This window comes from Saprolegnia parasitica, assembly GCF_000151545.1.
Source record: "Saprolegnia parasitica CBS 223.65 unplaced genomic scaffold supercont2.18, whole genome shotgun sequence".
Classification (NCBI taxonomy): domain Eukaryota; phylum Oomycota; class Saprolegniomycetes; order Saprolegniales; family Saprolegniaceae; genus Saprolegnia; species Saprolegnia parasitica.
Window position 1 is genome coordinate 167,342 of NW_012156412.1, and position 22,353 is coordinate 189,694.

The following is a 22,353-nucleotide window of genomic DNA, read 5'->3' on the forward strand; positions in this document are numbered from 1 at the left end:
CAATCACACGCAGGCTACACCAACGCAACCGTACATGGTAACAAAATCAGATCTGTGTACCTGACAAGCCGATAGTTGGGTGCATTTAGTGAACGAGATTGCTTCTGTCTCTATCCGGACATCCGTATACTGTGCCAGGATCGTGGCCGAAGTCCTCCTCATGTGGCGCCGCTTGTGTCCTCGCTCTGGCATGCTCCGTGCTGCGAGGAGCCTGCTAACGAACTCGCGTAGAAATGGCCTGTCACCTCACACTGCAGAGCGGGCAAGTCTTTAACTGGCGTCAAGTCCAGGCGCAGTGGGTTGGCGTCATCCAGCGTCACGTCATCGCACTCCGTGAGGCCGACGCGGCGATCGAGTACACGTGCTTGCACGCGCCTCCGCTGCAATCCAAGGACGACGACGTCCACGCACTTGTCTCGTCCTACTTTCGCATCGATGTACTTTTTTCCATCTGCCACACCCTATCGGCGGCTCATGGCATCGGTAGGACAACCTCGACGCACTCTACGGTGCGTCGCTTCCCTCAGCGATCGAACTGTATGCAGTGCTGCGTAGCGTCGTGGATGAAGCCCAACGACAAGTTCTCGCCGGCCTTTGCGTCGCTGCCCGGGCTCCGCCTCATTCGGTACGAGCGCCGGGATCGTTGCTGCCGATTGCTGATGGCTGGCGCAGGCAGGACCCCCTCGAGTGCCTCTTTTCGTTCATTTGCTCGTCCAACAACAACATTGCGCGCGTCACGCAGATGCTCGAGAAACTACGCGCGCGCTTTGGCGACGAGCTCCTGACCCACGACGGCACACCGCTGCATGCCTTCCCGACCCTCGCGCAGCTGACGGCCATCCAAGAGGCCGAGCTGCGCACGCTTGGGTTCGGCTACCGCGCCCAGTACATTGTCAAGTCGGCGCAGATACTCCACGACCTCGGGGGCGAAGACTACTTGCAGACGCTTCGTGCGAACGCGGACGCGGCCGCCGTCCAGAGGTCGCTGACGCAGTTTGCCGGCGTCGGGCGCAAGGTCGCCGACTGCATCGCGCTCTTCTCGCTCGAGAAGCTCGAGGCGATCCCGGTTGATACGCACGTGTGGCAAATCGCTTGCCGCGACTTTCACGCCAAAGTACGTTCCAGATCGGGATTCGTTCCAGCTGCCCATGATGAGGCTGTAGGCGCACAAGAGCTTGACGCCGACCGTGTACGCCCAAGTCGGCAAGCTGTACCAAGACCGGTTCACTCCGTACGCGGGGTGGGCGCATAGGTTCGACCTTGGAAGACGTCGCCACCTATGATGACAATGCTAGCATTCTCTTTGCCGCCGAGCTGGCGGCGTTCAAGCCAGCGTCGGCCAAGTCTCTCAAGCGCAAGAAAAGCGACGCCAACGAGCCCGAAGCGCCGACGAGGAAGAAGACGACGACCCGCACGCGCGCGCAGACGGCATAGGGGCGACGCGGGTCGGCTTCAGATTGTTGCGTCGTGAGGACGATGGCGACGTGCATATTGTCCTTCTGTCAACGAAGACGCGACGAGCGGTGGCCTGACATCCTCTCTATAACAGTCTACCTCCAAAGGCTCAGTTTGTACAATGACTGAATTCGCGACTTGGATATATCTTGCTGTGGGATTGTTGCAATATCTTTTGGTTTCCATGAGGTTGCCTTTTCTATCCGGATAATACGATCCGGACCGATCATCGAACGGCCTGTTTGAGGCAATTTGGTATTTTCGGTCGCGAGCCAGACACGAAGAACCCGCCGCCGCCGCCACCTGCTGACGCCATCTCGCCCCCGGCCGCGCCGCTGCTGCCCGAACGCCGCACCTTTAGCTCCGCCTACTCGATGGGCAAGGCCCTCGGCGAAGGTGCGAGCGCACCCATAGGCGACGTGCTCTGACGACGTGGCGTAGGTAACTTTTCGGTCGTCAAGCAGTGCACGCACAAGGCCACGGGCAAGCCGTTCGCGGTCAAGTGCATCAAGAAGACGGCGCTCAAGAAGAAAGACCTTGACAACATCCATCGCGAGATGGAGATCCTGCGCAAGGTACCTCTTGTATGGACATATATGATTGAGCTCATCGTGGCCTGCAGCTGGACCACCCCAACATTGTCAAGCTCGTCGATGTGTTTGACAACGAAGGTGACATGTGCTACTTGGTCATGGAGCTCGTCACGGGCGGCGAACTCTTTGACCGCATAATCGCCAAGGAGCACTACACGGAAGCCGAAGCCAAGGTTCGCGACCCTATCGTTGGGCCTCGTTCATGATGCACGTGCGTAGGTGGTCGTGCGCACGGTCGCCGACGTGCTTGTCTACTGCCACGCCCAAGACATTGCCCATCGCGATCTCAAGCCCGAGAACCTCCTCTACGCGACGGCCGACGACAACGCGGAGATCAAGATTGCCGATTTTGGCTTCGCCATCATCGCCGCCGACGGCGTGGTCATGCAGACCATGTGCGGCACGCCTGGGTACTTTGCGCCCGAGGTCATTGCCCGCCGACCGGTACTACCTCTATCCTCTCGTCTTTTCATGCGGTTTTGGTAGTACGAACAAAAGTGCGACATTTGGAGTTTGGGCGTCATCATGTACATTCTTCTGTGCGGGTTCCCGCCGTTCTACGACGAGAATCAGATCCAGGAAATGGAAAAGGTGTCATGCGGCTCGTCGACGGGACACTCACGTCGCGGTCTAGATCCGGAACGCCGAGTACGACTTTCCGTCGCCGTACTTTGACGACATTTCGCCGTCGGCGAAGGACCTCATCGCCAAGATGCTGCTCGTGAACCCGGACGCGCGGTTAAGCGCGTCCGACGTCCTCGCGCACCCGTGGCTCGCGGACGTGGCGACGCCAATGCCGCAGTTGCGCTTTGTCGGCACCAACCTCCACGACCGCCGGGAAAAGACGCGCGCCAAGTTCAAGCGCAGCGTCAATGCGATCATGGCCATCAACAAGACGGGTCGACTCGCAGGCAACAAGAGCCAGCGCAACGTGTAGGCCACGCACCTTGAAGCTGCTAAACACGATGTTGCTTTTCGTCTCCAACGATATGACCGGCATGCGTTGTGGCCACGGCGCTGGAACCCCATCGTCGATATGCCTTGCGACTCTCTTGAGTTCTGCCGTACGACGCTAACGTGTGGGTCCAAAGAGGAGGTAGACAAGGTCGCTTGGACGGGTCTCTCGCCATGTCTTCACCCGGCACCCCAACCCTACTTGACACCCCTACCCCCATGGGCTCCCGTCCAAAGCGGTTCGTGCTTGGAGCGGCAGTGTAAATGAACCCATAGAATGTGCACACAGACGCGCGCGCCTTGTCTGCATGTAGTCTGCTGCAAACGACCTCCTTGCGATTTTACTCGAATTCCTTGTGATTTTACATCATCGCTCGGAAACAAATCGACTAATTTTGGCTTGGATGCGGGTGCACGTCATGTGTCTCTGGGCGCTGGTCGTCTTCAGCGATGGCGCCGACGACGTGATCCGCGTCAAGACGCTCGAGCCGCAGGCCAACGACGGCAGCTTCCAGAGCTACAAGATCGCGAGTGCGCTCGGTGGCGACGGCTTCAAGAGCGAGTACCGCTGGTTCAACTCCAACCTTGGTCTGCGCACCAAACACGTGAGTGTCGGCGAGCTCGCGCGCACCTTTTACGACGGCGTCGTTGGCACCGCCAAGAAGCTCACGACGTCCCTTGCTTGGGTCGTGCGTACGATGCAGCAGTCGCCCACCCATCCTCGCATCGACGACACCACTGGTAGCATGCGCTTGGCGCCGCTCTTGGACCCGGCCGCTGCGTTTCTAACGATTGACGCCTTTGTGCGCAAGTACAACATTTCGACGCGCCGTGGGAACGAGACAAATGTGGCGTCAATCCCGATTCTGCATGCGTACAACTACACGGGCGTCACGTACATCAACGTCACGGCCTCGATCGCGAGCCGGTTTGCGCCGTATTCGTCCTACGCGTCTACGTACTATGCGCCGTCGCTGCCCAACGGCATCTTGCCCACGACCACATACCCGTGGCCGTGGGGCAGCGCGGTCACGCAGCTGAACGCGCTCGTCCAGCTTGCGTCGTCGTTGTCCAATTCGAGCAGCGATTCGGGCGCCAACGAAACGCTGGCAGCGATGCGCGCGATTTGGGCGTCCTTCTACATCGTATCAGGAATCCCCGTGCCGCCGAGTGTAGCACCGCGCACGTCGTTGGCGGTCGGCGATACGTCGCCGGGGCTGGCCTTCTACGCCTATCCGGCGCCCGCGGCCGGCTTTGGTCGGTCGGGCGTCACGTTCTTCGCTCCATCGCTTTTGAACCGCAGTCTCTTGGTGATCGACCAGCTCCGATTGGCGTTTGACGATGCGTTGGATGCAGACGTCGCCGGCTTGCTCCATGGAATTGAGTCGCCGTCCAGCACGTGGTACTCGGCATACGACCGGGAGACCGATGAGCTGGCCGACTTGTGTCTCGGCAGCCTCGTCGCCGCGCCGACACGCGATGCGCCGCGCCTCTTCAACTTGCTCGTCGAGAACGACGCGCAGCAGCCGAGCTGCTTGTGGCAAGCCAACGCGTACTACTTCCGCGTCAAGGCTCGCGCGCCTCGCCGTAGCGTTAGCGTAGCGATCGGGTCCCTCGCGGCCTACGTCGGTGCGCGCGCCATGAACGTGACGCGGCTCAAGGCGGCGCTTCGGGCCGACCGCGCGTCTGCGGTGAAGACCGCAGTACAGAGCGCCAATGCGACGAGCATGCCACCGCTGGCGAGCATGGGCGGCGGCGTCGTGCTCTTCTCGGCCAACGACGATGGTGTCGTGCTGCAGGTGATCAAGGAACCCGAGCCGATGCACTTGGTGCTTCGCGCCGTGATTCGACTCGGCGAAAGCATGTTTCTGTCCGCCAAGGACATGGACGTCCTTGTGGCATGCGTCGCGCTGCAGCTGCTCGGTCACTCGTGCAGCCGCTGTGTATAGCTTCTACGCAGCATTCAAGCGGTGACGGGCCCGTTGCCTGATGTAACTCATAATAATGTGCTTGGAAACATCGTGCAAACATGTAGCAGACAAACGATCTCGACCACGGTTGTTGCAATGACTCAATTGCTTTGCATGCTACTATGCATCCCAGTGAACACCCACCCACGAGCTAATATCATTTCGCTGGAAAAGAATGCCGTCGAGGGTTAGGGTATGTTCGAACCAAGCAGCAGCTGGGCTAAAATCTAGAATGGAATTGTGATGGTGGGAATTCTGCCTTTGCCTTTTTGAATGTTAGAATCTAGAATTGATATGTGACGGTGGGCATTCCGCTTTGTCCATGTGATGGGGCGCCCGAGCGACGTGCGAGCGTTGCCACTCACTTTTCATTTTGCTCGCTCATGGCGCTCGGGCTCACTTTTGCACAAGAGACTGCAATCGCCGTCGCCGTCGGGCTCACCTACATGCTCGTTACCAAGATCCCACTCTTCTACCGCCGCAAAGCTCGGATTGCCGCAGCGCTCGCCCGTCTGCCGAGTCTTCCGGGCCACAAACTGTTTGGCAACTTGGTGCAGCAACACGAGCACATCCACGACCACTACTACTGGAAACTGGAGCTTTTCGAGACGCTTGGGACCACGTATGCGGTGCGCGTGGACCTTCTCATGGACGGCTCTGTGTGCACGTCGAGCGCCGCAAACGTCCAGCATATCCTCGCGAGCAACCACACTAACTACGTCAAGCCAGCCATGATGCAGCGCGCGCTCGGCGAGCTCATGGGCCGCGGCATCTTCAACGTCAACCCGTCGGCCTCGTCGAGCTGGAAGGCCCAGCGCAAGATCATCGCGTCGCTCTTCTCGACCAACGCCATCAAGACACTCATGGACGCCGTCTTCCTCGAACACACGTCGGCGTTGGTGTCGGAGATCGAAGCGCAAGGCGACGGCGCGCTCTTGGACGTCGAGGCTATTGCGCTGTCGCTGACGACCAAGTTCACGTACGCCATGGCGTTTGGGCTCGTCTTTGAGGCCGCCAACGCCACCGAGTTTCGAAACCTTTTTCGGGAGGCGAGCAACCTCAGCGTCGCGCGCTTCACACAGCCGTGGTACCGATGGCTCGGCTGGTTCATGCCGTCCGAGTACCGCCTCGCACGCGTCATGCGACGCGTCAACGCGCTCTGTCACGACACGATCCGCACGAAGCGGCTGAGCGCCACGAGGGGCAACGACCTTCTCTCGGAGCTCCTCCGGCGCCAAGAAGCCGGCGACGACCTGATTTCGGACACGTTCATCCGCGACATGATGATGACCATGATGCTTGCGGGCCGGGAGACGGTCGGAAGCGGCCTCGCGTGGATCCTCTACGCGGTGAGCAAGCACCCTGACGTCGAAGCGCGGCTTCTAAGCGAGCTCCAAACCAGCGAGATCACGTACGCGAGCGTGGGCTGCATGTCGTACCTCGATGCGATTGTACGCGAGACCTTCCGCCTCTTCCCACCCGTGCCCTACGAGCTCAAGAGCGCAGTCGCTGACGATGTGTTGCCCGACGGCACGTTTGTCCCGGCAGGTACCAACGTCGAATTCTCGCCCTTCGTCATGGGCCGAGACCACACCCGGTGGCCGCAAGCGACGACGTTCTCGCCTGAGCGTTGGCTCACCGGCGCCACACGACCAAGTGCGTTCGAGTACCCGGTCTTTCACGCGGGCCCGCGCCGCTGCGTCGGCCAAGCCGTCGCGCTCCTCCAGCTCAAGGTCGTTGTTGCGAGCCTCTACCAGCGCTTCACGTTTGAGCTCATCGCGCCGCTCAACGACCCTGCGTTCGAGCTCGGCATTGGTCTCTTCTCGCAGGACGGCATTCAAGTCCGCGCCCACAACCGCCGCTCGTTGTAGTATCAGTCGTCGTACTGTCGATGGAATTGAAGCTGTACACTTTTCAACTAATAGAATGTGCTTTAAAAAGTGCTGGAAATGTGTACGCGATGCATTTCACGCCACAACTGGGTTGCTAAAGGGTTATGCAATTGTTGAAGCTATGCTGCGATCCCACGATCGCACGCAACAGCAACTCGAAGCGATGCCATCGACTCGATCGCCCAGACAGCTCGCTATAAGCGACACCTCGCAACGTCATGATCTGCAACGGCCTCTTGATAAAGGAGCTTGTCCACACATGAGCTTGGGGCCATGCACGGCAGGTCATGAGAGCGCAATCCAGTGCTGCGAAAAAGCCGTCACAACGAAACCAGAAAGGCGCCGACGACCACCACTCGGAACCAACATTCCCACTTTGCTGTTTGCATGCCAGTTGTGGCATTGTGCAATTTCCCTGCCTTCCGATATGCAGCGGCTCATCAGTGCGTACGCAACCTTTCTTGGCATTCCGTTCGGGCCCGAGCTCGCCTCCATGGTCGCAGGCCCGAGTACGTCCCAGGCGGCCAAGGTGGCCGACGCCGTCGCGTTCATTGAAGCCCAACGCGAGCGCTTCAGCTACCCCGGTCTTGCGCTCGCGGTTGTGCAAGGCAACGAGGTGCGCTCTCATCATCCTCATTTGCTCTTTGACCCTCACATTGTTGCAACAGACGTTGATTGCTCGCGGCTTTGGCACCAAGCAGGTCGGTGTCGACACCGACCCCGTCGACGGTGACACGCTCTTTGAGATTGGGTCGGTGAGCAAAACCCACGTCGCCGTCGCGCTCGCCAAGCTCGTTGATGACGGCAAGCTGCAATGGCGCGACACGGTCAAGCAGCACCTCCCGTGGTTCACGCTCCAAGACAAGTACGCGGAAGAAGTGACGACGATCGGGGACCTTGCGTCGCACAACTCGGTGTTTGGCAACCACGAAGGCGACGAGCCCCAGATGATGGGTGTCGTGCAGTCGGAGCGCGAGGGCGTTGAGCGCCTTCGGTACATGAACACGACGCGCAAGGTCCGACCGGGCTTTGCCTACTCGAACGTCGGCTTCAACGTCCTCGGCCAAGTCATCGAGGCTGTCTCGGGCAGCCACTGGAGCAAGTACTTGACGAATGAGATCTGGCAGCCGTGGGGCATGACCTCGACGTACGGCAGCGCTGCGGACGCGCCCTCGTCGCACTTGACCCATGGCCACTACGTCTGCAGCGGTACTGTCATTGGCCCCTACGCGCTGCAGTCGTCGCCCTTGGCGAAGCTCAGCCCCAACGTCCCGATGCTCGCAGCTGGCTCGATCGTGTCGTCGATCAACGACATGGCGACCTTCCTCAAGCGCATCTTGGCTAAAGGCGGGTCGAACTTCAAGTCCCCGCAGTCGATTGAAACGCTCATTTCGGGCCACAACCTACTTGACCTACCCGTTCCTGCGATGGTTATCAACACCATGGAGATGAATGGCCTCCAAGCCAACCTCGACGGCGACGGTATCATGGTCGGCTACGGCATCGACTTTCTCGGCAACCTCCTCTTTGGCGAGCGCTACGCCATGAAGAACGGTGCGACCAAGGTGTGCACGAGCACGACAGCGTACGTGCCAGCGCGCGGCCTTGGGCTCGTCCTGCTGGCCAACAAGGCGTCGGTCGGTGGACAGGCCCGCGATGCTGCTCTCCTCGAGCTCATGCGGTCGTACGTTCTCGGCCTCTTCCTCGATATCCCCAAGAAGACGCTCAACGAGGCCTTTGAGGCCGGCTTGGCAAGCGCCAAGATTGTGCCCGACACGCCCTGCGACGCGCACTACTTTGGCAAGCAGCCATTGCCGCAAAGCAACGGGACGGTGCCAAGCACGAGCGTCCTTCCGGGCACGTACTTGTTTGAAGTCTCGCCCGACTACTACGGACCGGTGAACATCTCGCTCCGTCACGATCAACTGCACTTGACCTACGGTGCAATCGACGTCGACCTCGTGGCGACTAGCGCGACCGAGTTTTTGCTTCCGTACGACTTTATGCCGACGCAGCTCACGCTTTCGTTTGACGTCTCGGCCAAGCCGTCATTCGATTTTCTTGGGAAGCGAGTCGTCCAGGTCTAAGAGACACCTCGTCTCGTACTTGCTAGTGAATGTATCTACTCGCCCTGGGAGGCAACAGGCCAAGTTAGTTATCTGTAAGACAACATGGCAAGTGTCCCTTTAAGACAACATGACAAGTGTCGCTTTAGGACTACTTGACTTCAGGGTGTTGGTAAATTGCACTACCTTGCCCCACCTTGCCCCTCTCTCACCCTATACAGTAGAATGAAGGATCCATTCCTTCCTTCCCATCAAATTAAACGCCCGGTTGCGAAAGGGTGGATCTTCGCGATCTTGCAGCATGCCCCTCATCGGGCGTGTGATTCCGTCGCGCCACGCGTGCGCATCGGCGACAGCACGGCCCGACGCCTCCGCGTCCGAAGCCATGCATCAAGCGCACGCCACGAGGTACGTCGGGCGCGCGCCGGCCTTGGTCTCACGCCACTGTAGCCTCACTGGCATCCTCAAGCAGCTCGGTAGACACAGCCTCGGTCTCGAAGCGAGAGGCTCATGGCGATTGCTAGGGCTCCTTGCAACCTTCGCCAACGACATCTTTACGGAGGTTGCGGACGAGGCCAAGAAGACGAGCGTGCGCATGCGTGCGCTTGGCGCCCGCGTCGACGGCCTTCTCGAGCATCCTTCCGCCGAGACGACCGAGGCCGACACCAAGAACAACCAGAAGGCTGCACTCATGGAAGACGCGGTGCGCTTCTCCCAAAAGTATCGTCCGGTGCTGTCGATGTATGGAACATAAGGATCGATGCTAGGACCATGCCGGCCGCGATTCAAGCGCTGTACGCAGCGTGTGAGACACCGCCGCCGTTGGACACGGTGCGTCGTCGTGCACAGAGCGCTGTGACCAAGCGCCTCGGTGTAGCTCGATGTCTTTGCGAAGGAAGACGGCGCATGTCGAAAGAAGTTTAGCCACCCGGCGTTCTTCCTCGAAGAGTGGATGGCCCGCGAGACGGCGCGCCAAGACGCCGCCAAAGCCGAGAAAGTGGCCCAGCGCAAGCTCAAGCGGGAGCTGCGCGCCATTCGCGCGCGCGAGACGCCCGTTGGCCTCACGCAAACCTTCCTCGCTGTGCAGACGTGGAAGGAAAAGTACGGCAACGGCGAAGGCGCCGAGCTCCGCATCAGCAGTCGCAAGGCCGACGAGCTGCCGACGCTTTGCGTCGAAGAAGAGCCGAGAGCCGCCGTGGACGATGCGGCGCTTCAAGAGCACCTGGACGAAGCAGAAGCGATGGCGGCATCTGTGCCACCGCCACCGCCGCCAGCGAGCACCGAGACCGAGAGCACAGAGACCGCAGTTGTATCGCTGTCGAGCGACGAGCGAACGATACGGCCCCCTTTGTTCCAAGCGGCGATGAAGGAGCTTCTCATGGCGGCGGCGAAGCCCCCGCCCCGCCACCGGTGAGTCCTCCCCCAATGCCACCGGTGTCCTGTGAGCCAATGGATACGGTGCCACCACCACCCCCGCCGCCTCCGCGGGTGGTCATCGCTTCGTCCCCAGGAAAGCGCAAGCCTGCCTCGCTTTTGCACGAGATTCAGGCCGGCGCCGCCTTGCGCAAGCCGGTAGTGCCCCTGTCGAATGATGCAATAATGTGGTGTTTTTAAACGGAGCCCCCCCGCCCCCCCGTCGGTCTTCCTGCCCGTGACGATCTCCTTCGCCAATTGCAACTGGTACGATAGAGGCACTCGTCTGCTATGGACACCAACACATCGAGCGTAGAAGCAGCAGCTGCGGCCGGTGGAGCGTCACGTTGTCAAGCGGCGGGTCGAAGACGCCGCACCCCAGGTACGTGAGCACGTCATCGTCGCCAAAACCACCACGTGACTAGTTTACGGGTGCAATTGCCCGCGTCCTCGCGCGTCGGGCAGCGATCGCCGGGGACAGTGACGAAGACGCCGACTCGGACAGTGATACCGAGTGGTAATCAGAGCCGTCGTCTTGCTGCACAAAGCGGCTTGTCCTCAGATTGCCTCCGACAACAAGACACTTCCGTAAGCGATGTGCCTTCACGTCGCTCTTACCATGAAAACTCAACTACGATTGAGAGGATTCAAATAAATTCATTGGGACTATTTGTACAGCGTGGCCAACTTTCTATCAATGTATCAAGTCTATTGACTGTTGAACGAAATGCGGCGCGTGGGCGACGGCGAGAGGAGCTTGCGGCTCACAGTCGGCGTCTTGGCCGATGGAGCGTTGCTGTCGTGAACCTTGCCGTGCATCGAGACCCAGTCAAAGGTCGCCGACGGGTCCGAGAGGGCGTTCGGGGCAAACACGTCGTGCTCGATCGCATATCGCTCGAGGTCTTCGCGCGAAATGGACTTGCCGTGGAATCCCTTGTACGTGTAAAAGTAGTTGCCCTTGCCCTTCATCGGCGGCGGCACCGACTGCCAGCCCGAGCTCAGAAACGTCGTCAGCACGCGCCGGCGGAAGACGAGGTTGACCTGCTTGGGCGGTGTGCACAACGGCACCGACTTGTGCGCCTCAGCGTCGGGCGTCGCAGCCACTTTCGCGTCGAGCTCAGTCCGGCGGCCCACCATGGTGGGGCTCTCGTGCGTCAAGTGCGAGTACGCGCCGTCGAGGAGGTCGTTCATCGCGTTCGAGACAGACTCGAAATCGGCCTCCCGCTTGACAACCTTTTCGTGCTGGAAGCTCGCGAGGTTGAGGTTCCGCGCGACCAGGTGGCTCGTCGACGGCGCCGTCTCCGACGACAAGATGAGCGAGATGGACATGGGCGACTTGCCATCCTCGTCCACCGACGACGACGACGTTGTTGTTGCCGGCGGCAGCGGCGGGCGGCGACTCGGCGTGCTTGTCTTGATCGGCGTGTTGCGACCGAACGACGTCGTGTACAACGACGACGACGATTCTCTGGGCTTCTTGTCAAAGATTGGCTGCCACTCGGAACCCGAGTGCTTTGTCTCGGCCGGCGACCCAAAGATGGAGACCGACGGCGGCGTTGTCTGCTTCTTGGGCGTCGAGAACGACCGCATCGGGCTGTGCTCGGGCATGTTGTTGGAAAATGCGAGCTTGGCCGGCGACGTGCGTGGCGGCGTCATGGGTACGTCGGCGGCCACCGGCGTCTTTTGCTTCTTGGCTGGCGACGTCATCGAGGCGACAGGGCTTGCGGCCTTGGGTGCGCGGGCACGCTTGGTCGGGGTCGACGCTGGCATGGGGCTCGTGGCGCGGGGCGGAAGGCCCCTTCTGCTGGGCGTGGCGGGAGCGGGCGGTAAGACCGTCGCAACGACGGGGCTTTGCGCGGCCTTGCTTGGCCGACCCCGTTTCTTTGGTGTCAAGAGAATGTCGCAGGTCTCGTCGGCAAGGGCGCCCGAGACCGACTTGGTCGGCGACCGCTTCTTCGGTGTCATGACAGCGTTCGTACACGCGACAGCAGCAATCGAGATGGGCGACGGCGCCTTCTTGACATACGTGCTCTTCATCGGTGTATGCGACGCGACGTCCATCACTTCTTCGGTCTTGACTTCGGCCTCCAAGCTGCGCGGCGACCGGCGAGGAGGAGTTTGGGCAACGTCGGCCACGAGGGCCTTCTTTGGGGACCGCCGCTTGGGCGCAGTGTCCGGCGATGTCTCGCGCTTCTTGGCTGTCTTGGTCGGTGTCGCCAGGACAAAGGGATTGGGGCCGTCGGGAAGCGCAATCGGCTCGACGACCGGCGCCGTCACGCTCTTGATGCGCTTGGTCATTTCGGTTTCGAGCACTTCGACACGCTTGCGCTTGAGGCCGAGCACGACCTGAAGGAACGCCATGATGGCCTGGATCCGCTTCTCGTAGAGGTTGACGCCAGGCTGGAGACCGCCGAGCTTGAGGCCAGGCTGCGCGAACCAGCGCACGCCCGACTGCAGCTGGAGCACCTGCCACTTGAGGCGATACTGCATGTGGTCCCAGATCGGGTCTTCCATGGCGGCAAGGCCGTCCGAGTAGGGTAAATTGAGGAGCGCGTGCTTGACGCAGTCGTCCGTCGTGTTGAAGATGGTGCTGTTGGGGATGATGACGCCTTCGTCCGCGCCTTCCGGCGACATGCAGAACGACTCGGTCTTCATCCAGCCCCGGCGCTCGAGGCCATGCCACGCATCGTCCAGCCACGTCGTCAGTCCTTCGAGCTCCATATCGGAAATGGCCAACTTCGTGGCGTTGTACGCCCGTACGCCCCGTTTCAAATCGCCAGCTCCGTACATTCTCTCTTGTTTAAAGTATGCATGTACGTACGGTACGTTGTACGTATCTCGCCCATGGACGACTTTGCCCGTTTGGCGGGCTTTCGTGGACCCAGTGGCGCGAAGCCGATCCACCACATGGTGGGCACCCGCCAAGATGGCGGCCGCACGCTTCGTGGCGTCAAGCCTTCTACCGCTGCCGAGGTCAACGGGGCACGAGGTAGACGACCAGGCGAGTCATGGTAGCCCAATAGAGCGCTCTATCGGCGCCGTCGACAGGCGCGACGTGGGTATGTAATGGCCGCTGCCGCCGCAACGGCAGAGACAGGGCAAGCTTCGATAGCACAGGTTTCACGAGCCGTCTCTGTTACCGATTCTATTGAGCATGGCTGCTACGACTAGTGTATTTCAAGCTACAATGCGGCGGGGTGCGCGGCGAGCACCCGCGCGACGATCGCGAGGGCGTCCTGCACGAGCGCCTCGCGCGCCTGCGAGCCCATGTGGCCGATGCGAAAGACGTTGCCGTAGAGCGAGCCGTACGAGCCGCCGCAGATGAGTCCTTCGGCCTTGAGCGCCTTTTGCAAGTCGGTCCAGCTAATGCGGTGCGTCGGGACCTTGAGCGCCGTCACCGTCGGGGACTGCATGCTACATGCACAACGATGCGACGATTGTGTGGCCAATACGATAAGCAGATGTGATACCGTCTCGTCCGTGCAGTAGAGCTCGAGGCCCATGCGCTTGGCCTCCTCTCGGCAAAGCTGTGCGACACGGGCGTGGCGTTCGATGACCGCGGACGGCCCCTCGGCCTCGATCGCATGGCAGGCCGCAATCGTGGCGCGGATGGCGGGCCAGTTGTGCGTGTACGGCAAGAGCAGTGGCGCCGCCGGCGAGAGCCCGTCGAACGGCAAGAGGGCGTCGTAGCCTTGGTACTTCTTGGCACGGATCTAATCGCCCGCGAGGTAAGGATACGGCTTCTAGCAGAGGCATGTACGTACGCGGGCCCAGGCCTTGTCCGAGACGGTCGTGCACGCGAGCGCAGCAGGCCCCGAGAGCACCTTTTGCGGTGCGAAGAGGCCCAAGTCGATCGCTTCGTCGTCGACCGAGAGCGCGACGCCAAACGCGCTCGACACGAAGTCGACGAGGAAGAGACCGTCGGTTGTGTGGGCGCGGATCGCGTGGCCGATGCCATGCAGCGGGTTGACGATGCCTGTCCATGTATCAATATCAGCTTTGCAAGCATCGCATGGGGCCGAACCCGACGGCGTCTCGCAGTGCACGAGCGTCACAAGGCGCGGGTTGACCGCTTGGATCGCAGCAATGACCTTGGCCGTGTCGATGCCCGTCGTCCAGTCGCACTCGACGGTCACAACATTCGCCTGCATGTCCCGTGCCATGGCCGCAAAGCCCTGCAATGATGATGGTGACCATGTTGGCGCAGTCGAAAAGAAGAAAGTACCTCGCCAAAGATACCGTTGACGACGCAGAGAACCGTGTCGCCGGGCAGAAGCACGCTGTTGAGCGCGCCCCAGAGGCACGCCATGCCTTCGCCCGACCCAAGCACGATCGAGCCCGCGGAGAAGCCGAGGAGCTTCTTGAAGCTCGCCTCGAGGGCAAAGTAGTCGGCGAAGAACTCGTCGACTTCGACGTCGGGCGAGCCAACCTCTTCCGCGTACGCTTGGCGCACTGCGTGGGACATGGACGTCGGGCCTGGGATCATGCGCAGCATTGCACCACTCTGTCGATTGAACGCCTTGTTGACAACTGACACGCTACTTCGTCGCTTCCAACGCACACTATTTCACAAACGTGATATACTGTTATAGAGAGGGCGCCAGGGACCATAGCGATCGGCATCATATCTTGGACGCGTGTGCCCAATGGGCGCGCAATGTCATATTCATATTAGATACTATGTTTGTAGCGTTCGCCACGTGCATCGCGCTCTTGGGTGGCGATGTGCGTTGGCCATCAACAGCCAGATGCACACTATTTCATACACTATTCAGCAAAAATGCTGGACCAATCGCAGACCAGAATGCCACCCCGATCCAGCAAGCGCATCGCGACCAAGGAGGCGGCGCGGGTCCTCAGCGATGACGACGGCGTGCTGGACGACGACGACCGGTGCATCATCATGGGCAACCAGCAAGCGAAGGACTACTTCTCGTCGCGCAAGTTCCGTACGGCCATCATGGCGCATGCCATGGCGTCATGCAACTGCGTAGGGAAGCGAGCGAAAGACGACAAGAAGATCTCGGGCATCCAGCTCCTTGGTGGCGCCGAGGTCCACCGCGAGCTCGTCAAGTGGGACAAGGCCCACGACGAAGACGTCTCGGTCGCGATCCTCGCCGAGTACGAGGCGCATCGCTTTCCAACGTGGCGGAACCAGCTCTCGGCCGGCTTCAACCTCCTCTTCACGGGCTTTGGCTCCAAGATCCAGCTACTTCAGGTAGGCATGCGATTCCAAGTACATGCGTCGCATTTTCGTAGGCCTTTGGCCGCCTCGTTGGCGCAGACGAGCACGTCATGCACGTGCATGGGTACCTGCCCTCGGTCTCGATGCGCTTCGTCGTCGCCTTCCTCTTTGACAAAGTACCGACCTGCACCATTCTTTCGCGACCTCACTGCTGCGTTAGCTCTTTAAAAAGAAGATCTCGGGGGGTCGGTCTCTCGAAGACCAGGTTCGTGCGATCTACTACTGGCCACAGGAAACGCTGTACTATAAGGCGCCTCTCATCTTAGTGCGCCGAGCTCGCACGGCTACTCGGACTGCACCGGTCCAAGCAGGTCTGCATTGTCGTGCACTCGATCGACGGGTCGGCGCTTCGGTCGAGCGATACGCAGAAGGCGTGGAGCCTCCTAGCGCAGTGCTCTCAAATCCACTTGGTCGCTAGCGTCGACCACGTGAACGCAGCGTCGCTCTGGGACGAGTCCGAGGCTAAGCGCTTTGGGTGGCTCGAGCACACGGTCAACACGATGGCGCCGTACACGAGCGAGGTCTTGGTGACGGGCTGGAGTGGCGCCATGGGTCGCGACGACAAGCACGCCGTGAGCGGCATTCAGTACATCCTCGAGAGCCTCACGCCGTCGGACCTCGCGATGCTCCGGTACCTCGGCACCGAGCAGCTCAAGGGCCAGAAGCTCTCGTACAAGCAGTGGGAGACGCACTGCTGCAAGCAACTGCTCGCGACGCCCGCGGCCATGCGCAACACGCGCAAGGTGCTCGAGGAGCACGGGTTGATCCAAGTGCTGCGCGGTGACGCGGTGGTTCGCATTCCGTTTGGTGACCACGTGATCCAGCAAGTGATTCTCGACGAAGCCGCTCTCGAGGAGATTCCGTAGGCAGAAGTGTTATGACTGCTTTCTTGTCTCCTTCCGGAGAAGACAACATGTCATTGGCTACTCTCACGCTTGAGGCATTTCGCTCGGGACCATTCTGCCGGTGCGGTAAAGGCGGGGCGACGGTGGTCGTCGCCTCGGTGACTCATGTCATCATGCCATGCGCGGAGCAATGTGATCACGTGATCACGACTCTGCTCACAAGGCGCGCTCGACATCATCGCTGTGGGCTCGACGCAGGTCTGCGCACGTGAGGAGGCGCTCGCATGGTCCATGCAGCGAGGTGTAGTAGTAGTAATCCATGGCTCGACTTCTTTGGACTTCTGCCTGAGTATGGACGTTACTACGTCGTTTCTACTGGTATTCTAGATGGCGTGACTCTGATGGCGTGACTCGGATGCGTGCAGTCTCATAAGGAACGAGACCATGGGAAGGAGAGGTATATTAGTCCGTCGTACCGTCCTGGTAATCCTCAGCTCTGACGATAAATCAACCACGGTCGTCTTGCCTTGCAGAGCGATACTTTAGTATACCAGCACGACTATTAGACCGATCAGGACGGCTTATTCCATGTCTGTCCAAGAAGCATCGGTGTCTGGGATGTACCATAATAGATCGGCTGCCTCCACGGGTGTTTTGTATATCACCTGCTTGCGCCGTTTCCAGTTTCCAGATTCGGCGCCGTCGAATGTATTCGTTTTGAGAGGTAAGAAAACACCTTGGCGCTTGTATACTGTGGGGATGCTGTACAAAGCCACGCGCGCCCGTGTTTCTTTGCTCGCGAGCAGGACCGGCGAGTCGCATTAAAGTTGTCCACCAGTCGGGCAGCATGAACAACCAGCCAAACTACTACCCTCATGGGGCGCCGGCCGATGGCAGGATAGGCCGCGCGACGATGCCCCAGATCCAGCCGGCCGCGCGGAGGGTCCAGCCCAACAACGCGCTCTTCCGCGCGACGCTGCCGCGGCCGCTCACGTGGCAGCAACCGACGGACTTGCCGGGGCGCGTGCCGGTCATGGACAAGATCGCATCGCTCCTCGCCGCGACGAACGGCGCCGGCATCGTCGCGCCGGGCACGCCACAGGGCGAGAACGCGGTGTGGATCCTCGCGCGCAAGCTCGAGACGTACCTGTACATTCAGTCGGCCACGTTTCTCGAGTACGCCAACTTGCAGAGCTTACCGCGGCGCGTCCAGGCGCTCACGACTGCGATCGTGAACCGCGGTATCCGCAAGCGTGGCCGCTCCGAGAGCCGCGAGGCCGAGCTCGAAGAGTCGAAACCGATGCGGCCGTTCACGGCCACGTTTGCGCCGCCGTCGACCCACCATGCGGCCTCGAGTTGCCTCCTCTTTGACGGCCACGAAGACATCAACAAGATCATTTGGCGCTTCGTGGGCGGGAAGGACACGTTGCGCTGCCGCGGAGTGTGCCGAAGCGCCGCGATCCAAGCGCCCAAGTACGTCTACAGTCTCCACTTGAGCTGCAACGCGAGCCGTCTCGCGCTCTTATACGGCCGGCACGTGCTGGAAAAGTGCACGAGCCTCGAAGAACTCGAGATTTACTCGCTCGCGGCCGGCGTGACCTTTGGCCGCCGGTCCATGTTTGCCAAGAACTGCCCGCAGCGCTTTGTGGTGACGCACGACGACCACGAGCAGATCGTATCGCTGCTCGCGACGCTTCTCTCGACGCGGCAGTTTGCGTCGCTGTCGCGCCTCTCGCTCGTGTGTCTCTTTACGAACGAGCAAGCCAACGGCGAGGCAGACGTGCTCCTCAACTGCCTCACCACCGGCGTCCTGCCGCGTCTCAAGGAGCTGAGCTTGCCGGGCAATAGCTTTGGCGACTATGGCGTGTTCAAGCTCGCCGAGCTCCTCACGTCGCGTGTGTGTCCGAACCTGACGCATCTGGATCTCCGGCGCAACTTTATTGGGGAGCGCGGCGTGCACCAGCTCTGCAGCGCGATCGAGACGGGGTGCGCCGGCCGGCTCATGGAGCTCTGCCTCGGCGGCAACACGCTCACGGACTCGAGCATCGTGCATCTCCTCCGCGCGATCGAGAGTCGAAAGATGCGCGAGTTGCGCTTCTTGGGCCTCGAGATGAACTACCTCACGGGCCACGGCATCCAGCTCCTCGGCACGTCCATCGGCCGCCTCGGGTGCCCGCATTTGAACCAAATTTCGTACGGAGAGAACGCCGTAGACGACGCCGAGGCCAAGAAAATCTTGGCCAAGGCCATCATGGCCGAGCGCCTGCGACAGCGACAAGAGCTCCGCGCCCAGACGGCAGCGGCGACGAATGGCACCAACCAGCAGAGCGTGTACGCGCTATGAGACAACGACGTCTTTTCTTTATCTATCGCCTCTCGGTCCATACATTTCAATAGAGAGCTTTCAATCGGAACCCAGGTGACTCTTGCCTGTCGTTTCGGCTTGCAACCGCGACGGACGGATGTCTGCAGGGAGATGACAGCTGGAGGTGGGTCATTAAGCAACTCGACAACGACGTGCAAGGCTATGAAGGCTGGAGCGCATGGGAAACCAAGCTTTGTTCTCGGCAGAGTACACATGAATCGCAAAGCACACTCGTGATCTTGCGATCCCCCGCCAAAAAGGCGCGCACAGACAATATTCGCCAACATAAAGGCTATGGACAAGTTGTCCAAGCGCACCGTGAGCAGAGAGGGCGACTCATGCGATGAGCGGACGAGCGAAATCATGTTTGGCTGTAAGAAGCTACGTCGGCAACTTGCGTATACTGACCACCTTGAGGCTTGTCAGCGCCTTCGCCCATGCTTTGGGGAATGGCTTGAATATACTGGAGCCAAGATTTCCACGTGGTCGAGCTGCAGCATCCCAAGATCGTTCTCACAGACTGCCACCACGACTGCAGGTCGGGACACTGCCGGCACCTCCCAGAGTATCGTTCCCTGCCTCGCCGTGTCGATACTACTGTTGTCCGGGACGCAGCTGTCGACTTGATGAGCAGCAAGAACCGCCAGACCGATCCGTTGCTCAACCGATCGGCGAGGTTCGACCATCCTGACCAATACGTCGTGACACCGCAGTGGATGGTACTACCGCCACGAGCGCCGTAGACGATTGCGAGAGCTTTAAACACTAGAGCAGGTGCTACCTCGCTTGTTCAAGACAACGGTGGCGCGACAGCCATGACGTGGCAGCGCCGGTGCCGCCAATGGCAATCGCGCCGACGTCATGAAACGGACCTGCGTTTGATTGGCCACCGGTTCCTTGCGTCTGATTGGCCCGTGGGTTGGTGCTGGTCAGGGTCGTGACCCACCTCTACAAAAAGCACCGACGAGCATGCTGCGAGCCGACGCTCGACCCGGCGCGCAAGACGCGCACGATCGTTGTCGTAGGGCTAGGCATCCTCGGCCTCGTCGCCGCGATCATCGTCTACTGCACCTTGCCCCGGGCGTCGTGGCACGACATGGCGACGTGGCTCCAGGTATAGCGCTTCATGCCGCTGTCGCCCATACCTGCTTCTCTCTTTGTAGACGCACGAAGTGGTCGGTCGGATCGCCTTTACGCTCGTGTATGCGCTTTGCATTGTCATTTGGTACAGCGATGTGTCGCTTCTGGGAAGCTCATGCGTCTCGTTTAGTTGCCCGTCGACGATCTTCGACTTGTTTGCTGGCTACACGTTTGGCGTCGGCTGGGGCGCCGTGGTCGCGATCGCCGGCAAGGTTCTTGGCTCAATCGCTGCCTTCGGTATCGGACGCTACCTCATCCAAGACCGTGTCCGTGCCCACCTCGATGGCGGCCGACCCATGTTTCGCGCCTGGGTACGTGCGTTCTTCTTGCGTTCCGTAGAGTTCGACGGCTGCTGTAGGCGCTGCTTATCGAGCAACACGAGATCCAATTCGCGGTGCTCATCCAGCTCGCGTACCTCCCGATCGCGCTCAAGAACTACGGCCTCAGTATTCTCAACGTGTCCTTCTGGACGTTTGCCCTCTCGACGCTCCTCATTGGCGGCGCCGAGTCGTACCTCAGCGTCCTCCTCGGCCACTCGACGACCAAGATGTCGGCGATTTTAGTCGCCGATCCGCAAGTGCACTCGCCCGAGTCGCACGCTGCGCAAACCACACTCATGCTCGTCGCCGCGGCTGCCAGCGTCGGCCTCGTCATTTTTGTGAGCTACCGCGTCCGGTCGTACATTGACGCGCTGGCGGCCGAAGACGAGACGACGTCACTGCTAGCGCGCGACCACGTGGTGTAAATGTCGGCTATTAACCATCAGCGACTAGCACGCCGTTTGGAGGTTTTCCAAGTCGTCCAGAAACGCCACTGGGTCCGACGCCGCGGGCGACGTCTTGTCGAGGCGGAACCCGAGCAAGAAGAGCTCCTTCCTACACCCGACTCAGCAAATATTCCCATGTCATGACAGTGGTGCGTACACAGAGAGGACGTTGTCGGGGCGCGGCGTCGGCAAGAACGTGTCGTGGTCGACCGTCCAGAGGGCAAAGCCCATCGCCTTGGCTTGGGCGAAAAGCAGATCCTACGCAGCCAGGAAGACGATAACAACCTTACGGATACCAGCGTGCGTACGCGTGTGCTCGTGGCGCGGCAGACAAACCCACAGTAGAAGACGGTCGCAAACATATCGGGCACTGATGCATGAGATACTACATCCAACAAGTGTCGTCGTAGATGCCAACCAAGAGATTTAGATATGTACCTTGATGGTACGGAGCAGCGGCAGCACGAGGTTGGGCCAGCACACCACGTCGGCGCCCAAGACGATATCGACGTGGTGCGGAAAGGCGTGTGTAAAAGCGACCACGCTGTCTTCTTCGCCCCACAAGAGCTTGTGAATGCTGCAGTTCTACGCATCATCCGAATACTTAGATGCATGGGTCATCGATCGCAGTGCATGGATGGATACCGCCTGCGTGTGCTCGACGTTGCGCGTGAGGAGCCGGAGGACGACGTCGTTGCCGTCGGTGATGGCCGTGTGCGCGCTAGGCCAGTGTGAGCTCGACGCCGCTTGCAAGAGAATAGCGCGTACGCAAACTGAGACGCGACAAAGCCGGCGAGGCCGGCGCCAGCGCCGACTTCGAGCACGTTCTTGCCGCGGAAAAGGTGGTTGTTGGCCGCCACAAACCTAGTTCAGGCGTCACGACCGACGAGCTTGGAGGAGCGCGTACCAGGAGAGGAGGATGGAGACGGGCCACACGACCTGGCCCGTGAGATCGTGGTCGGTCTACGTGCAGGTAAATTGGAAGCGAGTGTCGAAAAGCCATGGGTCGCACCGACGCGGCCTTGGAGCTCAAGAGGTTTTGCGTGATATTGTCGTTGAAGACATACTCCGTGTTGGTGTAGCTACCGACATGTTAGTATAGACCAAGAGGAGCGGGCGAGCACTTTTCGTTGAGGAACAAGGCAGCGTTGAAGTAGTCGTCGTAGTCTTCCGAGTCGCTCATGCTGCTGCCGATCGTGATGATGTCCAATGCTTGTCAACAAGTCTGAGAGGTTATCAGAGTATTCATTTGCCACATATATGCGTTGATAGAGGTCCTGTAAATTTGAATCAGCGGAGCTGGGATCTCGGCGCGGATTCCAAAGCGCTCTAAGCAACGTCAGGATGGAGCTGATGCTAGCTGCGTCCCTTGAGGTATATACGGGCAAGAAGCAAGACGAGCTTACGTACCAGTGCGTATGCCCCGTTCATATGCTAATACCAACGGCTCGGAAAGGCAGAGTCGACTCGCGCGATTTCGCTACGGAGCATGCAAGCAGCGGTGCACTCGTCCGCCGTGCTATTGACGCTAGGAGCGTGAGCCTTTGCACCTGGCTCGCCGGCGTTCGCTCGAACATGAGGGCCGCCGATGGCGCCAAAATGCAATTTCCAATCTTCTTCTGTCGACTAGACAGCGTATCCGGACATCA

At 60.1% G+C, this 22,353-nt stretch overlaps 12 protein-coding genes across 12 annotated transcripts; 9 read left to right on the plus strand and 3 right to left on the minus strand.

Annotated features, from left to right (window-relative positions):
• Positions 1–132: 132 nt before the first annotated feature.
• On the plus strand, positions 133–1,283 carry SPRG_05894 (hypothetical protein; the record flags this gene model as incomplete). The annotated part of the gene is made up of 6 exons (XM_012344471.1): positions 133–188; positions 232–437; positions 488–509; positions 556–625; positions 673–1,114; positions 1,164–1,283. Exons 1-6 carry the CDS (start codon positions 161–163, stop codon positions 1,281–1,283), a joined length of 888 nt encoding a protein of 295 aa, XP_012199861.1. The 5' UTR covers positions 133–160.
• A 356-nt stretch (positions 1,284–1,639) lies between these two features.
• Positions 1,640–3,033, plus strand: SPRG_05895 (CAMK protein kinase; the record flags this gene model as incomplete). The annotated part of the gene is made up of 7 exons (XM_012344472.1): positions 1,640–1,644; positions 1,703–1,851; positions 1,897–2,030; positions 2,078–2,221; positions 2,268–2,492; positions 2,535–2,639; positions 2,683–3,033. The coding sequence occupies 7 exons, from the start codon at positions 1,640–1,642 to the stop codon at positions 2,983–2,985; spliced, it is 1,065 nt and encodes a 354-aa protein (XP_012199862.1). The 3' UTR covers positions 2,986–3,033.
• A 373-nt stretch (positions 3,034–3,406) lies between these two features.
• SPRG_05896 (hypothetical protein) lies at positions 3,407–4,951 on the plus strand (the record flags this gene model as incomplete). Its single annotated transcript, XM_012344473.1, has 1 exon — positions 3,407–4,951. One exon carries the CDS (start codon positions 3,407–3,409, stop codon positions 4,949–4,951), a length of 1,545 nt encoding a protein of 514 aa, XP_012199863.1.
• A 404-nt stretch (positions 4,952–5,355) lies between these two features.
• Positions 5,356–6,843, plus strand: SPRG_05897 (hypothetical protein; the record flags this gene model as incomplete). The annotated part of the gene is made up of 1 exon (XM_012344474.1): positions 5,356–6,843. The coding sequence occupies one exon, from the start codon at positions 5,356–5,358 to the stop codon at positions 6,841–6,843; it is 1,488 nt and encodes a 495-aa protein (XP_012199864.1).
• Positions 6,844–7,277: 434 nt separating this feature from the next.
• Positions 7,278–9,000, plus strand: SPRG_05898 (hypothetical protein). The gene is made up of 2 exons (XM_012344475.1): positions 7,278–7,480; positions 7,533–9,000. Exons 1-2 carry the CDS (start codon positions 7,292–7,294, stop codon positions 8,949–8,951), a joined length of 1,608 nt encoding a protein of 535 aa, XP_012199865.1. The 5' UTR covers positions 7,278–7,291; the 3' UTR covers positions 8,952–9,000.
• Positions 9,001–9,231: 231 nt separating this feature from the next.
• Positions 9,232–10,344, plus strand: SPRG_05899 (hypothetical protein; the record flags this gene model as incomplete). Its single annotated transcript, XM_012344476.1, has 5 exons — positions 9,232–9,338; positions 9,381–9,406; positions 9,455–9,650; positions 9,698–9,761; positions 9,808–10,344. The coding sequence occupies 5 exons, from the start codon at positions 9,232–9,234 to the stop codon at positions 10,342–10,344; spliced, it is 930 nt and encodes a 309-aa protein (XP_012199866.1).
• Positions 10,345–10,379: 35 nt separating this feature from the next.
• On the plus strand, positions 10,380–11,010 carry SPRG_05900 (hypothetical protein; the record flags this gene model as incomplete). Its single annotated transcript, XM_012344477.1, has 4 exons — positions 10,380–10,502; positions 10,551–10,610; positions 10,660–10,725; positions 10,769–11,010. The coding sequence occupies 4 exons, from the start codon at positions 10,380–10,382 to the stop codon at positions 10,862–10,864; spliced, it is 345 nt and encodes a 114-aa protein (XP_012199867.1). The 3' UTR covers positions 10,865–11,010.
• Positions 11,009–13,067, minus strand: SPRG_05901 (hypothetical protein). The gene has a single exon (XM_012344478.1). The coding sequence runs from the start codon at positions 13,062–13,064 to the stop codon at positions 11,052–11,054; it is 2,013 nt and encodes a 670-aa protein (XP_012199868.1). The 5' UTR covers positions 13,065–13,067; the 3' UTR covers positions 11,009–11,051.
• Positions 13,068–13,452: 385 nt separating this feature from the next.
• Positions 13,453–14,838, minus strand: SPRG_05902 (hypothetical protein; the record flags this gene model as incomplete). Its single annotated transcript, XM_012344479.1, has 5 exons — positions 13,453–13,757; positions 13,814–14,056; positions 14,108–14,319; positions 14,368–14,518; positions 14,569–14,838. The coding sequence occupies 5 exons, from the start codon at positions 14,836–14,838 to the stop codon at positions 13,707–13,709; spliced, it is 927 nt and encodes a 308-aa protein (XP_012199869.1). The 3' UTR covers positions 13,453–13,706.
• A 309-nt stretch (positions 14,839–15,147) lies between these two features.
• SPRG_05903 (hypothetical protein) lies at positions 15,148–16,458 on the plus strand (the record flags this gene model as incomplete). Its single annotated transcript, XM_012344480.1, has 5 exons — positions 15,148–15,292; positions 15,338–15,561; positions 15,603–15,704; positions 15,749–15,793; positions 15,855–16,458. 5 exons carry the CDS (start codon positions 15,148–15,150, stop codon positions 16,452–16,454), a joined length of 1,116 nt encoding a protein of 371 aa, XP_012199870.1. The 3' UTR covers positions 16,455–16,458.
• Positions 16,459–17,280: 822 nt separating this feature from the next.
• Positions 17,281–20,719, plus strand: SPRG_05904 (hypothetical protein; the record flags this gene model as incomplete). Its single annotated transcript, XM_012344481.1, has 5 exons — positions 17,281–18,764; positions 19,732–19,912; positions 19,962–20,023; positions 20,069–20,249; positions 20,297–20,719. 5 exons carry the CDS (start codon positions 17,281–17,283, stop codon positions 20,681–20,683), a joined length of 2,295 nt encoding a protein of 764 aa, XP_012199871.1. The 3' UTR covers positions 20,684–20,719.
• Positions 20,708–21,887, minus strand: SPRG_05905 (hypothetical protein; the record flags this gene model as incomplete). The annotated part of the gene is made up of 9 exons (XM_012344482.1): positions 20,708–20,813; positions 20,862–20,962; positions 21,013–21,089; positions 21,154–21,289; positions 21,350–21,425; positions 21,473–21,568; positions 21,612–21,667; positions 21,717–21,786; positions 21,829–21,887. 9 exons carry the CDS (start codon positions 21,885–21,887, stop codon positions 20,708–20,710), a joined length of 777 nt encoding a protein of 258 aa, XP_012199872.1.
• Positions 21,888–22,353: the final 466 nt, after the last annotated feature.